At 43.4% G+C, this 14,876-nt stretch overlaps 1 protein-coding gene across 5 annotated transcripts in view; it reads left to right on the forward strand.

Moving 5' to 3' along the window:
* RALY (RALY heterogeneous nuclear ribonucleoprotein) overlaps positions 1-10,805 on the forward strand; it is a 206,008-nt gene extending 195,203 nt beyond the window's left edge. For all 5 annotated transcript variants that reach the window (XM_083619144.1, XM_083619147.1, XM_083619145.1 and 2 more), the window contains 5 exons: positions 1,757-1,917; positions 2,763-2,876; positions 4,303-4,448; positions 7,934-7,982; positions 8,914-10,805. In XM_083619144.1, coding sequence (XP_083475270.1) covers positions 1,757-1,917; positions 2,763-2,876; positions 4,303-4,448; positions 7,934-7,978 — 466 coding nt within the window. In that variant the 3' untranslated portion in view covers positions 7,979-7,982; positions 8,914-10,805. The remainder of the gene's footprint in view (positions 1-1,756; positions 1,918-2,762; positions 2,877-4,302; positions 4,449-7,933; positions 7,983-8,913) is intronic.
* Positions 10,806-14,876: the final 4,071 nt, after the last annotated feature.

Genomic DNA, 14,876 nt, shown 5'->3' on the forward strand with positions numbered 1-14,876 from the left:
AATAGAATAGTTTTGGATAAAACAAAGATGTATCTCAGTTATCATAATGAGATCATCCCAGATTATTCCCACATATACATGAGATTCCACAAATTGCAAATAAATAGTTTCTACAACATTATTAGAAAGTGCTTAAGCTTTGAACACTTGATAGCTCTTAGACCAAGTGTGTGGGCAGAAGGTAAATTGGTATCTACTGGCCGATCTCTGAGTGATGTTCAGATGTTCAGCAAGGATTCTGGCTCACAGCAGCAACAACAAAAAATCCACGCCCCCTTCTAAAATAGGCTGTTGAGAAGAGGAAAGATTGAGGGAAAGGGAACCAGAAGTAGATTTTTGAGTGACATGATTATGAGCTCAATTTTGGTACTGGAAACTTATTCCTGTACTGAGCATACCCTTTAGTCTAAGAGTATGTTGCCTCCACCATTTTACACCTGTCCCCAGCTGGTGACTTTTGGGGCTTCAGGGAAGAAAACAAAAGTCGATCCTGCAACCCTGACGTCTGACCATTCCTGCCTTATGCTATCCAAAATGTATAAAATAATTTTATGGCTAGTTGTTGGAAATGTGGCAGGATTAGAGAATACCTTTTGGTCTGTTCGCCTGCATGGATACCTTGCCAGGAAATAACAGTCCTTGGGGAAGGAGAGCAGCTCTCTGGTAGAGCATCTCTGCCTTGCATGAAGGTGGTCTCAGATTCCATCCCTGGCATCTCCAGGTAGGGCTAGGAAAAGCCTGAAGTCCTGAGGAGCAACTGCCAGTCAATGCAGACAATACTGAGCCTATCTAGACCAATGAAGTGGCACGGCTTCCTATGCCCCTGAGTCATTCAAAAGATGACAAAATGTGTCCTATAAGTCATCTTTTGACCTATATAAAAGGAGCTGCTCTGAAAGATTTTTTTAAAGCTACTTTTTCATGTGATAGTAGCAGCCCATGTCCTCTAGGCTAAATACCGGAAAAGGAAAGAAACAGCACAATTAAGGGAATGAGGTATAAAAATGTGGGGAATAGCATCCTTGAGTAAAATCACATGGGTACTACAGATAAAACAGAAGAGGGTCAAAATGAACAAATTTGAGCCAAAGTAGCTCGCTACAGAAAGCCTAATAAAAGGCAAGCCATTTCCCTTATTATACATTTGTAGACAAGTATTTAGATTAGAACTAAGTATTAGGTTTATAATGCAAGAATTGTAAGAGTTAATGATGTATTAAATTTCTGAAAGTATTGTGTGAGGTCTTTATCGATTTTGCATAGCATCTTACATTTGTATGGCGTTTTTAAGGTCTTTTGTATATTGATTTTGTGTAAGGATTCCGTACATTTGAAAAAGCTGATGTGGAAGTTCCATTGCATGGTTCCAAGTAAGTGTTTGCAATTGTATCATTAAAGGATTCATTTGGAAGCAATAAGCGTTAGGGCTGGAATCCAACACAGTGCTAAATGAACGTTCTGTCACTGCAAGGGTTTCCACTTGTGCAGTGAAATGTTCTCTCTCCCTCTCTTCCCCCTAGATGCCCCTTAGATCTCTTCTGGGGTTTCCTCCAAACCTCTGGAGCAGATTTGAGGAGGATATGTGTAGCAGGAGGAGATGGGGGAGGTTTCATTGCACAACAAGAAATCCATGTACTGATGGGATGTCGTAGTTGAATTGTATGTTTAAATTTATCTTAAGGTCTTACAATCATATAGAACTTTATGGGGGAAAGGGAGGGGGCTTCTTCTACCGTAAGCTACTTTTGTCTTGCAGACTCTTTGAGTATCGGGGACGGGTGTCTCCCATTCCCAGGGTGGTTCCTGTGAAGCGTCCACGAGTGACCATCCCTTTGGTACGGCGCGTAAAAGCAACACTCCCAGTCAAACTCTTTGCCCGATCCGCTGCCATTGCAAACAGCTCTGCCAAATTAAAATGTAAGCTTCTATGTTATTACACAGAGATAATTCATATTTCAAAGACCGGAGCTTGCCTTCAAAGCCTGCCTTTGCATTGTATTGTACGACATATGCTAACAATAGTTTTGCAAGGCAACCCTGTTTGCTGTATTTGACGTATGCATATATTTATAAAAACACGGTGGTGGTTGGTGCCCCATTGGGACTGACAGGGCAGAAAGGAGGGAGAACAGCAGCAAGTTGAACCAAAGCCAATGACACGCAGAGCCAACTAATTCTAGTTCTGTCCATGCTGAGTTCTACAAAGGAAACACTGCAAAAAAAAGGAGGAAGGTGATCTCTTGATCAGATCATTCCGCACCTGTGCACCACCAAAGTGATTGTGTAAAGCATCTTTAAATGAAATGAGAATCCATTGCTAAACGTTCAAGGTTTGTATGTTAAAATTCTCAGGTTTGGCGGAGGGGGGGGGGTTAAAGTTACAATCCATGGTTACTTCCAAGCAATGTCATTCTCTTGCCAAAGTCATTATAGTCCAGAGCTTCCGTGCCTTTAATAAGCTGTGTCTGAGGATTGGGGCATTGATTGCTTGTCCCATTTATGGAGCACTAGGATGGGAGAAACTGTACCTGCCAAAATTCTCCTGTCTTCTTCACAGCTATGAAAGGCAAAGGAGACCTGTCCTATATTGAATCCAACAACCTTATTTTGCGATGGCTCCCTAGTAGGACCTGCTACTGAAAGGTATATAAGGAAAAGAACTAAGTCTCCGCTCAAGAAAAGCACCACTTTTGCAAAATAAGAAAGAATAGTAAGCCTTGCTTCCAGCTTCTCTCTCTCTCTCTCTCTCTCTCTTCTCCAAGTGAAATGCAATGAACTGCAGACAATTAAAACGGAGTTGACGCAGATCAAATCCAACATTGATGCTCTCCTGGGCAGATTGGAGCAGATTGCAGAACAACAGAAAGCATCGGCAGGTCAGTGGGCTGATTCCAAATCTCTTGTCAATGAGGCCGAAACATTGCAGGAGTTCAGGTGCAGAGATTAACTCTGTGCCAGTTACCTAGCTGTTGCCAGCACTCCTTCACCTGGGGACCTGCATTCATTTATGCTTTTGCTGTTGTAATTCAGCAGCTGAGGCCACTGTATTATTCCAACATACTATTGTTTTTAAGTACAAGCTATTGTTTCTGAAGCATCTCAAAGATGAGGATATTCTGTTAGCGTTTTATCACAAAGGTTGCGATGGCAGAGTTAAACAGAACAGCTTTTGGAAACCACACATACTAAAGATGTAAAAAGGCATCCCTTTCCTTTCTGTCCCATATTAATCACATGCAGCGTAGTTTCCGCTCTGCTGCAGTTTGTCTTCCACCAAAAACAGTGTTATTTGCCTTACTGTCGACTGCGGCAAAATCATGTAATTTATGCAAGTTACATAAGTTGCATTGTCATTACATTATCCCACCACTTTAATGTCAATGCACTGCAAATTGGTTGGCGTAGAATTAGTTATGTATCATTTGCAGACTGAAGGCAACAACGGTAGTGGATGGCGATTCGCTGGATTGATTTCCGTTCCAGACATGGGACAAATAACATCAGCAATTTTCTGCTCCCGTTTCTGCGTACATTGGAATTCTGTGACATCTCTGACACACAAACAAACACAAGAGAAAGATAACAGTAGGCTTGGGAAGAGAGTTTGCAGGAGTACATAAAAGCTATGGGGGTGGAAACCCATGGGAAAGGGCACCCCACCAGCCCCCATGAGGACTGAGCGTGTTCAATGGCCACAAACTCCAGTTGAGGAGGGGGGAAATGAAAGGAGTGGGGGGGCAGTTAGCAGACTGACCAGTGAACAGGAGCAGCCAACACTGCAAAAAGTTGTTGCAGGGCCCACTTGTTTTAATCTGATGGTGCTTCCTGATTTCCACTGCAATCCTAACTATGTCTACTTAAAAGTAAGTCCTATAGAATTCCGTGGGGCTTACTTCCAGGTAAGTGGAGGTAGGATTGCAGCCATAAGCCATAAAATGGTAGGTTTTATAACACTTTCATTAGATGTTCAGGTTTTAACCCACGGAGTTGTTGCTTGTCCCGTCCTCTTGTATGGAAACCATGTCCATGGATTCTCCCACTCCTCCCACTGTGAATGGCGGGGGGGGGGGGAGGTTTCATCTCTCTAAACCTGGGATCACCACCCCTGCCCAGCTCTCAGTAGGTGATCAAAGCTCCTCCCATACCCTCCTCTGGTTTACATCTGATCAAAAGCAGGATCTGTCACAAAGTTAAGAGTTCCCTGGTTAGTGTGAACAACAATGAAATGATTCTGATTCAGAGAGTGGCCCAAATGGAGTGTCAATCTCTTGGGTTTGTCCCTTACTATATCTCATCCTGCAGAGGTCAGAAAGAAAGCAGATGGGAACAAAAGCGAGCTTTCCCAAGAAGACACAGCGTCTGAGGCAGAAATGAACGTAGAGGAGCCACTCAACGGCGAGGAGGGAGAAGAAGAAGGTCTCCTGAGAGATGACTGTGACGATGAATTGGTAGGAAACCATTGCTCTCCCACCCCTGTGGATTGATAAGCCTTGTACAATTTTGACAGTGTTCAGATTGCTGGCAAAAGCAATATTGTCTCCCCCTCCCCTCAAATAAATGGCCGTCTTTCATGCTGTGATCGGTTACAGCTGGGTTATCCGCTTTTCAGCCCATCCTGGAAGGTGGCCTTTCCAGGAAGCACCTGGCATGTTGATGCTCAGAAATGGGACCTGTCCTTCCACATTCAAATCAACAAATCCAGGCTTTCTCGGCTGTCAATCTCTGCCTAATGCAAAGAGCTTTGTTCCAAGACAGTTTATTCTCAGATGTGTGACTGTCTGAATATGTGGCTGGAAAACATATCATAATAAGCTGTTGTAAATTCCCAACTCAGATTGCCTTGGGTCTGATCCAATGCAGCACATGCATTGATAGCCCTTTTAAAAATAAATAAATGTGAAACGAGCTATATAGCGATGAAGCAGGCGGCTGAAATTCCATACATATGCACACCATTCCCACTCCTGAAATACCTGGCATACCACTCTTTTCTTTTTAAGATATTTCATGCTGGTTGCCAGTCAGCTTTATTGTACTAGCCAAAGGCCTCTGCAATATATAAACTATAAAAAAATTCCCAAGCAGTAGGTGAATTAAAGGAGAAACCTGCTATGGAAACTCACAGGGCAACTGTTAATAGCCATATATGCCACCCTCCAGGGGTAACAAAGCACTGGATTAATATTTATAATACATTATAATTCTCAGGATGGCTAAAATGCAGCGTCTTAGCTGCCAATACAGAACCTTAGATGGGGAGGCCAACTGCGCATCACCAAAGAAGGGGACAAAAGTAGAGACTTGCGTAGAATTGCATATGCTAATCTCTATGTAGAAATGCAAATTTAGCCTAATTACTATAATTTAAACAGAAATACAATGCATCTCACCATTGTAGGGAAGACAGTTCCCATGTGACCTCTGTGCCAGCTCATTATGCTATCCAGGTGCTGTTGGCCAGCCCACCCACTGTCTTTTCTGATGGCTCTTGATTTTTAAACTGAGAGAAGGCAGCCCTTCAAACAGAAGACAGTCCTCTCCAAAAAAGGGGGTGCATGGCTACTGTAGCCTTGAATCCTAGGCTGGAACTGAGAATCAGGCACTCACAGCAGGATTCTCTCTCCAGCAAGAGATACGAATAAGCAAAAGGCTCAGCTAGATCAGAACAAGTATCCAGGGCTGGCACCACTTGGTGGTAATGCCAGGCATCTGCCAAGGCCCATTTCATGTGTAGGGCTCACTGCCAATCCCTGGATGTTCTTAGTCCCATACAGGCAGGGGCCCTGCTGATAACGTCTTGCCTACCCAGCCCACAAACTAGAACGAGCACCTCAAGTCTCTCTCTGTCATGCTCTGTTTTTACTAGACCTGCAGATAATGCTCTGAAATTTGCAGTGCCAAGCAAAAATAGCAGAAACCTGCTCCACAGGAACTACGAGGACCAGGGCTTTCAGTTTGGCTTGGCCATCCTTGTTTTGTGGAACAGTATCCCTGTGGTGCTATGGCAGCTTCCTGCTCTCTGTCCTTTCCAGAAACAATTGAAGACGTTATAGTTTGACATCTTTTTCCAGTTAAATGAAAAGGTCTCCTAGTTAGGTTTAAAAACAACACAAAATGGAAACCTATTTTCAGTCGCAGTTGGTTTGTGTGTGTGTTTATACTGTTTTAAAAATTATTTGCAGCAGATTATACGGCATGTTTGTAAATCACATTGAGTTGCATGTGAGAGGTGATCCATAGATTAACAAGCCGTCGTCGTCATCATCCCAATTGTAGCCAAAACTATACCACTTAAATATTTTGAAAACCGGTTTAAAACCTTAGCGCCAAGAAACTTTTACAGCAGTGGCCATTTAACTTAGACAGACAGATAAGGACTCTCCTTGGTGGCATGCCGCAGCTGATCCCACCCAACGCTTTAGCCCTGCATGGACATTTGGGCACATGGAATGAACGTGCGCATGGCATGGAACTAGCAGGCTCTGCCCTGCATGTGTTCCATCGTATGTCCTGTTTGTGGAAATGCCACAAGCACATCAGATTTGCAAAAGAGTGTGTTCAGCAGATCCTACCATGGTTTCACTCTGTGCACATAAATTGAACATGCAGGGCCCGCAGCTGAACATCTGACTTATCATTATTATCGTGAGCTATCCTTTGATCTCATTTCCAATAAAATATCCAACTGCGCCCGCACACACACACACACACACACACAGAGAGAGAGAGAGAGAGAGAGAGAGAGAGAGAATGAGAACTCCTCTCTATAATCAAATCTCATTAAATGTTAAACCCAGTTCAGCAAATTATTACCTTTCTGCAATTTGGTTTATACACTTGTCAGCGAGCAATCTTGAAAGTTGTATACATTGAAATAACACATGCAATACAAAGTTTAGAGGGGCCATAATTCCAGAACGTGCGTCTTTCTTCATTCACTGAAAGCCACTGTGGCACACTGGAGAAAACCCCAGTGACTTTTCCTTGGTAGGTCAGCCACTACCCTACCTTGTTGTGCAGATACAGTACGGGCTGCTGGTGGTGGTGTTGCATTAACCAAATTAAGCATTGCTACAGCATGAAATGTCACTGTGAATAATCAGCTGCCAAACCAGGGCCCAAGTATTTGAACCAATAATTCCAAAGAAGTGTAATGATTGGGGGATTCACATTTAATGCATGATTTAATAGTGTTCAAGAGGAACAAGCTATAAAAATTCATGGAAACTTCTTTGGACCCAGCCCTGCTTGCTCAACAAATTCCCAAGCTGTTTTAAAGTACTGGTATCATCACTTAGCAATGATTTCTAGAGCATTTGCCCGTGTGCGAAGTATTTTATAACTCCCATCTCATGTATCATATTTCCCCCTACAAGAAGCTCTTCTCAGGGCATTCTGCTCAGATTATTAATTCAGATACTTCTGAGCTGCACTTTGATGTTACTAATGCTGAACTAATGCTCCAGCATCACTTTTATTAGTAATGAATGCTTACAGAACTAGATTTTTGCCAATTTTCACAAAGGTTGACAATGTGGCACCCACGTGGTCAGAGATGCCTTCTTGGGCACCTACAGAGTCCACCCCCCTTTGAAATTAGGCTAGAAAGAAAATTCAGCCGCAGTCAATATAAGAGATTGCGGTGTGTGCTTGGTTGCAGTATGTATGCGGTGCCCACAACCATCTCTGCTTTACAAATGGGCCTATGCACCCATAAGAAATTGGCAACAACCCAACCGCATGGATACTTGGGCTGTAGTCCTATACACACTTACCTGGGAATGAGCCCACCTGAATTCAGTAAGGGCTCTGAGTTGCCATGTATAAGATATCACTGTTAGGGTTATTTATTTCCAATACATGTAACCCTTATCCTACCAACAGCTCAAAAAGAGAACCAAATAATCTCCTTCCCCTTTTTCTTCTCTTTCAGGAGAATAGCCATTACACAGATGTGGAGGACTCCAGCCTACAGTAACTAGGTATATTTACGAGCATATATACTACTTTGTTTTTCTCAAAAAAAGATATAGTGAATGGTGCACATTTGTATATAGTCAATTCGGCAAGCTTAATTTCAACAGTGTTGCCCCTTTTTAAAAAAATTGCTGCTCTTTGATTTTAGTCAAAGACTGTAAAAAAAAAAGGTTTGTGACACAGGCCAGGGATGAGGAAACTCTCATAATCTCCAGCCATCAAGGCCAAGAAATGGTGGGAGTTGGAAAAACATCTGGAAAACAACAGGTTCCCCATCCCTGGTGCCACAATATACCCACAGACCCACAGCTGATTTGGGCCATTTTTTCTCCAATCCTCCAGAGCAGATCTAGAGGATGCATAGGGCTGTAAGGTGGAGGAGAGGAAGGGGAAGCCCTGGTGCATGAGTGGAAGTCTTCTAGTGCAATGCTGGGCTGTTCATTGGGACTGGAAGGGAAGACATGGAGGCCAATAGTAGGTAGAGCCAGAGTCAATGGCAAACAGAGCCAACTAGTTTTAGTTTTGTCTCCATCCTCCTTCCTGTTGAGTTCAGCAGACATTGAGGGGAAAGCTGACAACCAGTGGCACCCCCTGGAGTGGTTGTAAGGAAGATGGCAGGCATGAGGGGCTAGAAGCAGACTGAGGTTGGTGGAGCACTGCCTCATTCACCCTGATGGATGAATTCCACCCTTTAAATTAACAGCCCCCACCTTATTTCTGATAGTGACTTTCCAGGGGTTCAGACAATAATCTTTCCCAGACCTACCTGGAAATGGCATGGATTTAACATGGGACCTTCTGCATGCAGAACATGTGCCCTCCTGCTGAGATATGAGCCTTTCCGCCAATAAATGCTTTGAACAATTGAGCAGGAATCACAGAGAAGTTATTCAGTCTATCTGTTTACTCTTTTCCCTGTTCCTCTCCGCCCCCTAGCATAATCAGCGCAACAGCGATGAAGAGAGGGAGGACAGCAAGAGGTTCAATCCTGCCTTGGCATGTTGAGCCAGATAAGCATAACATGCAGGACTGCCATCATCTCTCTGCCTGGCATTCAAAAGGAGAAACATGGACCAATCTCTCCAAGCCGTTTTGTAGTACACAGCAAACTAGCCATCCCAGTGGATCCTCATCAGTGCCCATCAAACCCACCCTTGTACTACAGACTTAGAGCCCTGCTGCCAGCACAAGCACCCGTCGTTCCATGATCTCCAACAGCCCGATATTGGAACTGATTTCTTACACCTGGAAAGGAAAGCGAGAGAGATACTATATAAAGAGCCTTGCTCCTGAGACACGATGAGGACAGGATGCGGAAAGTGAAGAGAAAGAAAACTATTTCACTATGTACAATTTACAGTTTTGCATTTGAAATCCAGGTCATGACCGGGATAGCCAGGGGTGCCTCCTCCTAGTCCATTTACCTCCTCCTAGGTAGCTTTGGTCCCACTCCACCCTGCAGACTATGGCATTTCACACATGCTCTTTGTCATACGTGGTGTGCCCTTTGGAAAGAAGAACAGAGAACCTGGCTATTTACAGACCATTCTGTACAGGAGCAACAAACCGCCTTTTGTTCATCCAGTTTCCTAAGCGTCAGCAATGGTGAAGGCAGGTGGTAGGTCTCTACTGTACACAGGTGTGAGTACAGAGTGAAGTTACCATAGAGGATACAATACGAGATAAGCATTTCAGAATAAGGGATGATTGGAGTCTTTGCTTTACAACCCATGCGCTTCATCAAAGTTCCATAAGCCATTTATTTGCTCTTTATAAAAATAAGGTCAACTCAATCAGGTCCAAAAGGGAAGGTAAAAGATGAATGGTCAGATGGCAATCCATCCAAAAAAAAAAAAAGACTCATATAACACCTGAAACCAATTGCATTTCTGATCTAAGAGAGGAAAAACAATTTCATTTTTGTTTAAGGATAGTTTAAAGTGCAAGTAGATAAATAGGTACCGCTCCGGCGTTTCCGTGCACTGCTCTGGTTCACCAGCAGCTTAGTCATGCTGGCCACATGACCCGGAAGCTGTCTGCGGACAAACGCTGGCTCCCTCGGCCAGTAAAGCGAGATGAGCGCCGCAACCCCAGAGTCATCCACGACTGGACCTAACAGTCAGGGGTCCCTTTACCTTTAATCTGCTTCCTTTCATCCCTTATCTGAAATGCAGATGCTTTCAGCCCACTCACACCCGTAATGACAAAAGGTATGCAATGTATGTTGTACAGCTGATTAAGTTGAAATATCCGGCAAATTGCATATTATCATTATTATTATTTTGCAATGTTCCCTTCTGTGATCTAATCCTCTCTAGCGCTGTCTACTCCTCATCGCCAACTTCAGCAAGAGATGGTGTGGTGTTGGCTTAACAGCATGACTCTGTCCTAGAGACTTCAACCAACCTGCTCAGAAAGGGAGAGAACAGCATTGTTGTATAAGCCACTTCCATAAGACCTTGGGTTCTCAACTTTTTAAAAAAAGATTTCTGCTGGAAAACATCCCACCGGACTGCATCTCTTCCTTAGGGCTTGTTAACAGAGGGTCATGGCTCTCAAAGCACAACAACATACATCAGCTTCTTTGTTGAAAATACATCCTGGAGAGCAAAAAGGGGCACTTGTTTTGTTTTTCTCCGCTTTGTTTTTCTATTGCCTTTTCTCTTCTGCGCCTCCTGCAAAGTTTGGCCACTTTGTTGTACTGAGCTATTTTAGAACTGCTTTCTAGGCTTTGTTTTGCTATGATCCAACCACAAGACTGGGGTATGGAAGGAAGGGGGGGCTTTGTATATAAAATCCTGTATAATAAAAGGAAGAACTTGATTCATCATGTAGTCTTGCTGCTACTTTTCTTAACTTCCTTAAATAGGCTCTGTTTTACTGCTACCTGTGAAAGTCTTAGTCTTCCAACTAGAAATAGAAACTGATTTCAAAGTATGTCTACATCACATCAAGTATTTGTTTTGGTTCATATTGCTTAATTCACAGTTTCCCACTGATTCTTTTGTTCTTCCCACTGCTCTTTTTTCATATACAGGTAATTTGCCACTTACACGCAGTTAATTTGTGTGCATTCAGCTTTAAGTGCTTGGCAAAAAAAAATTAAAAAGTGGGGGGGGAAGGAGTCTGGGAAAAATGAGTTTGGCACTCCAATTTGCCATTGAACCTAATGTGTTTTGACTATACACAATTCTAGTTTTACACACTATCCCTGGAATGCATCCCCTGCCAAAGTTGAGAGTTGCCTGTATACCCAAATGCTAGCCATTCAGAACCACAAGTAGGATCCGCAACCAAACATTGGAATGTGGTTATCCTGCTCAGCATTCCACCCAATCAGACCCTCTTCCAGGATACTCCATCCCATCTAACTATCAATTGGCATTCCCTAGCCACTAAGCATGCTCAGTCCTCATTGGGTGGGAGATTTTGCAGGGGGGAGGGTTTCCCTTAAATATTTCCCCCAAGCTCCTTTCACGAATAAATGGCAATATTAACGGTGGGTTCTTAAGCAAACTGAATGCACTACTAGCACAGTTCTAGTTTAAATTGTTTTGCTTGCGTTCGTTGCCCTTGCTGCAAACTGAAAGTGCTAAAAGATTGTCCTGGTGAAAAGCATGGATCTATGTGCCTGTTAAAAGAGCCATAGATCTGCAGCATCAAGCATAAGCAAGTATCTGTAGCGCAGGAGCCGGCCACCTGCACCCACCCCTGCTGTGCTCATGCCACACAGGCGGAAATCAATCCACACATGTTAAGTCTAAAGTCTGCCTCAGTCAAACAGCCTGTCACATAGGAGCTAGTTCTGAACCGCACAAGAATTCACTTAGGGGGCTATAATCCTGTTCCAGAGCTTATTCGCATAAAATCTCCATTAACACATTCTGAAGCTTCATACATATAGTGCACTAAGCCAAACTGTGAGTTAGGGCAAGTTTGCAGGATCTCAGAGAGGAGAACGCAACTGCTATGCTGCTCCTCTCTGGTAGCTTTGCGGCTGTGACATGCTAAGATAATCCACGGCTTGTTTGGCTTAGTGTGTTCAAACTCGTGCTCATGGTTTAGCTCTTTCCAGACTAACTATGGGTTTGTCCAGGGGAACTAAGCTATTTGCCTGGGTTCAAACATTCGAATATTGAAGTGGAAAGCAGAATTTTGGAGTGTTCTGAGCAGTACACATAAACGGTCTGCAAACAGCAAGTTGCAATTTACAAATACAATCAGATTGGCTCTCCGCGGTACTCACTCAACAATCCCAGCCTTTCAGAACTTGCTAAAAATTACCAAAATGTTTTGGGGGTCAGGACCAGCACTACCATTATGCAAAGTGAGGCAGCTCCGTCAGGCAGCAAATGCTTGGGGTTGGTGGCAGTGGCGGATGCTGCACTCCATAATGCAAGGGGTAGGAATAGTTCAGGCTGGCGGGATCTACCCTGCCTTATTAGCAGCAAACCAGAGTCAAGTACAAAATAGTGACAGAAGTGAACATACTCTCAGACTTAAGGAACAGGGGGCCTCTGAGCATATACTCAGTCCAGGGATTTGTGTCAGTACCAGAACTGAGCACAGTCCTCACACAAAAATCCACACCCAGCTCTCTTCTTCCCCCTGCCTCCCCCCCCCCACTTTAGTCATCTGTACAGCTTAATTAGTAGAGGGGGGGTTACTATTGCTACATAATTGAGACAGAATCCTTGCTGATCCTTGCAAACCACTAGGAAGTCCCAATGTACCTTCTGCCCACCACTCTTCATAAAGTTACAAGGTGCTGCCAGTGGTGGCAGGATCCATGCACACACACTATTAATACCAGCACAGATCTGGTATTCAAGATCCCTGCCGAGATTAATCCAAGCTAGAAGTGACTAAAGATGACGTTTATACCCCAGGTCCCTAAGCAAACTCTTGTTCAGGCACTGATCTGATCCAGAGCTGTGCGGCTTCAGCAAAGTTGCTGCATCCTGCGCCTTTGGACTTCTACCCCAAACATCAAAAATCTATTTGTGCTCTATATGCCACCAGAAGGCATGTTTCCTTGTCCCTATGCACACAATGACTAGTTGTTAAACTGAAGAAGCAAGGCTATAGCAGGGGAGCGATAAATGTAGATGGGGTTCATAAAAGTGTCCTGTGAAGACAACCACAATGCCACAGTAACGTTACACAAGAGGCACTGATCTTGGCTTTATTAACTTTTGAAGATACATCTATCATAAGGTTACCAGACGTCCCCAGATTTACAAACCAGCCCCCATACAAAATCCATTGACGCTGAAAAGTGTCCCCGGATTCATTGGAAAAAATCTGGTAACCTTAATCTATCATTCATTACAGTTCAGGTGCTATTTAAAAACATTTTCTTTTCTTTTTTACAAAACAAAACATGGCTTTAGACTTTGCTGTTCTCAAGTCTTTGGCAAGAAAATAAAAATGATTCGGTAGCAAAACTGAGCTGTGCGATGGTACACATACAAATTAAAATTCAAAAACAGAATGTGTTTAAACATTAAAACGTTGGAGGGGTCTGCAAAAACAGTCGGCCCCAGCTTGCTTTATAAGGCTAACCCAGCTGCTATGGCTAATACTATGGATACATGCTACTCCTTCAAAGTATAGGACTCACCACAAATGCCCGCAAAGCACATACATATCACTGATTTATCCTCTTCCCTTTACTGTGGATTAAAATTGTCAGTTGCACAGCAAGGCCCTGTAGTGTAATGAAGAGCGACTCTTTCCCCAGTGCCCCTGAACATTTAAATTGCTTGAACCGTTATTTGTAAAATACTAAAACTTTAGAATCCAGCCCTGCTGGTTCAGAACAACAGCTTGTCTAATCTACTGTCCTGCTTCTCACACGGCTAAACTGATGCCTCTTGGGAAGTCCACTGGCTGGTCAAGAGGCCAATAGCCTTCACCTGTTGCCGTTCCCAAGCAACTGCTGTTCAAATGCATGGTGTCACGCAGCCATCGTGACCAGTAGCCATGGCAAAAGCTTTAACTACTGCTAAGTTACTTAACCACCTTTTAGTCACCAGCACGATTTACAGATTTCTGACATTTATTCAAGGGGTGTGGAGCCTATGAAACTTCAGGTGATGTTGGGCCCCAACTCCCTTCAGAGCCAGCCATTCAGGGATGAGGGAAGCCGTGGTCCAGCACTTGGGAGACACATTGCAGGGGGTGGGACGAGATGACCATGTGGGTGGATCCCTTCCAACTCTATAATTCCATCCCTTGTTCATGTCCCAGGCATTACTTTTGTTTGGGGTTTCAGAACAATCTTCAGGCTTTATCGATACACTCCAGCTTAGTATTATGTGAGAGAAAACTTTTCTATCCATATTATTCTATCATATCTCTTACCTTTTTAAATGCCCTGAAGACTGTACCCTTCACTTGGCAAGCTCAATTTGGGTTGCCCTGTTCTTCACATTTCCAAGCACAACTTCCTTTGAGACACAGTGACCACAACTTGCACAGCATTTCCAAGCATGGTCACATCACAGATCTGTATAAAGGCATTATATCGGTAGTTTAATTTCAGTCCCCTCTTCTAATGAACGTGCTTCTTTTCAGTTGCCAGTTTTCACTGAACTATCCACAATGATCCCATAATCCCAATCCAATATCTGCTCCCTAAAAACTCAGACCCCGTCACAGGCATATTAAGATTGAATTATTTTGCCCCAATGCACACCACTTTAGTTATAGAATGAACCACACTTGCCATTTTAACAAATAGTTTGGAGATACCCTTTTTGATGCTCTTCTGTTTTGACCCTCAATAATTTAGAATCATGATCAAACTTGTGACCTCACTGCTCACAGGTTCTTTATGAGAAAAGTTTAAAAAGCACCAGTACCAATACATATTCTTGAGAACTATATATTCTCAC

This window comes from Podarcis filfolensis, assembly GCF_964270895.1.
Source record: "Podarcis filfolensis genome assembly, chromosome: 6".
NCBI lineage: Eukaryota > Metazoa > Chordata > Lepidosauria > Squamata > Lacertidae > Podarcis > Podarcis filfolensis.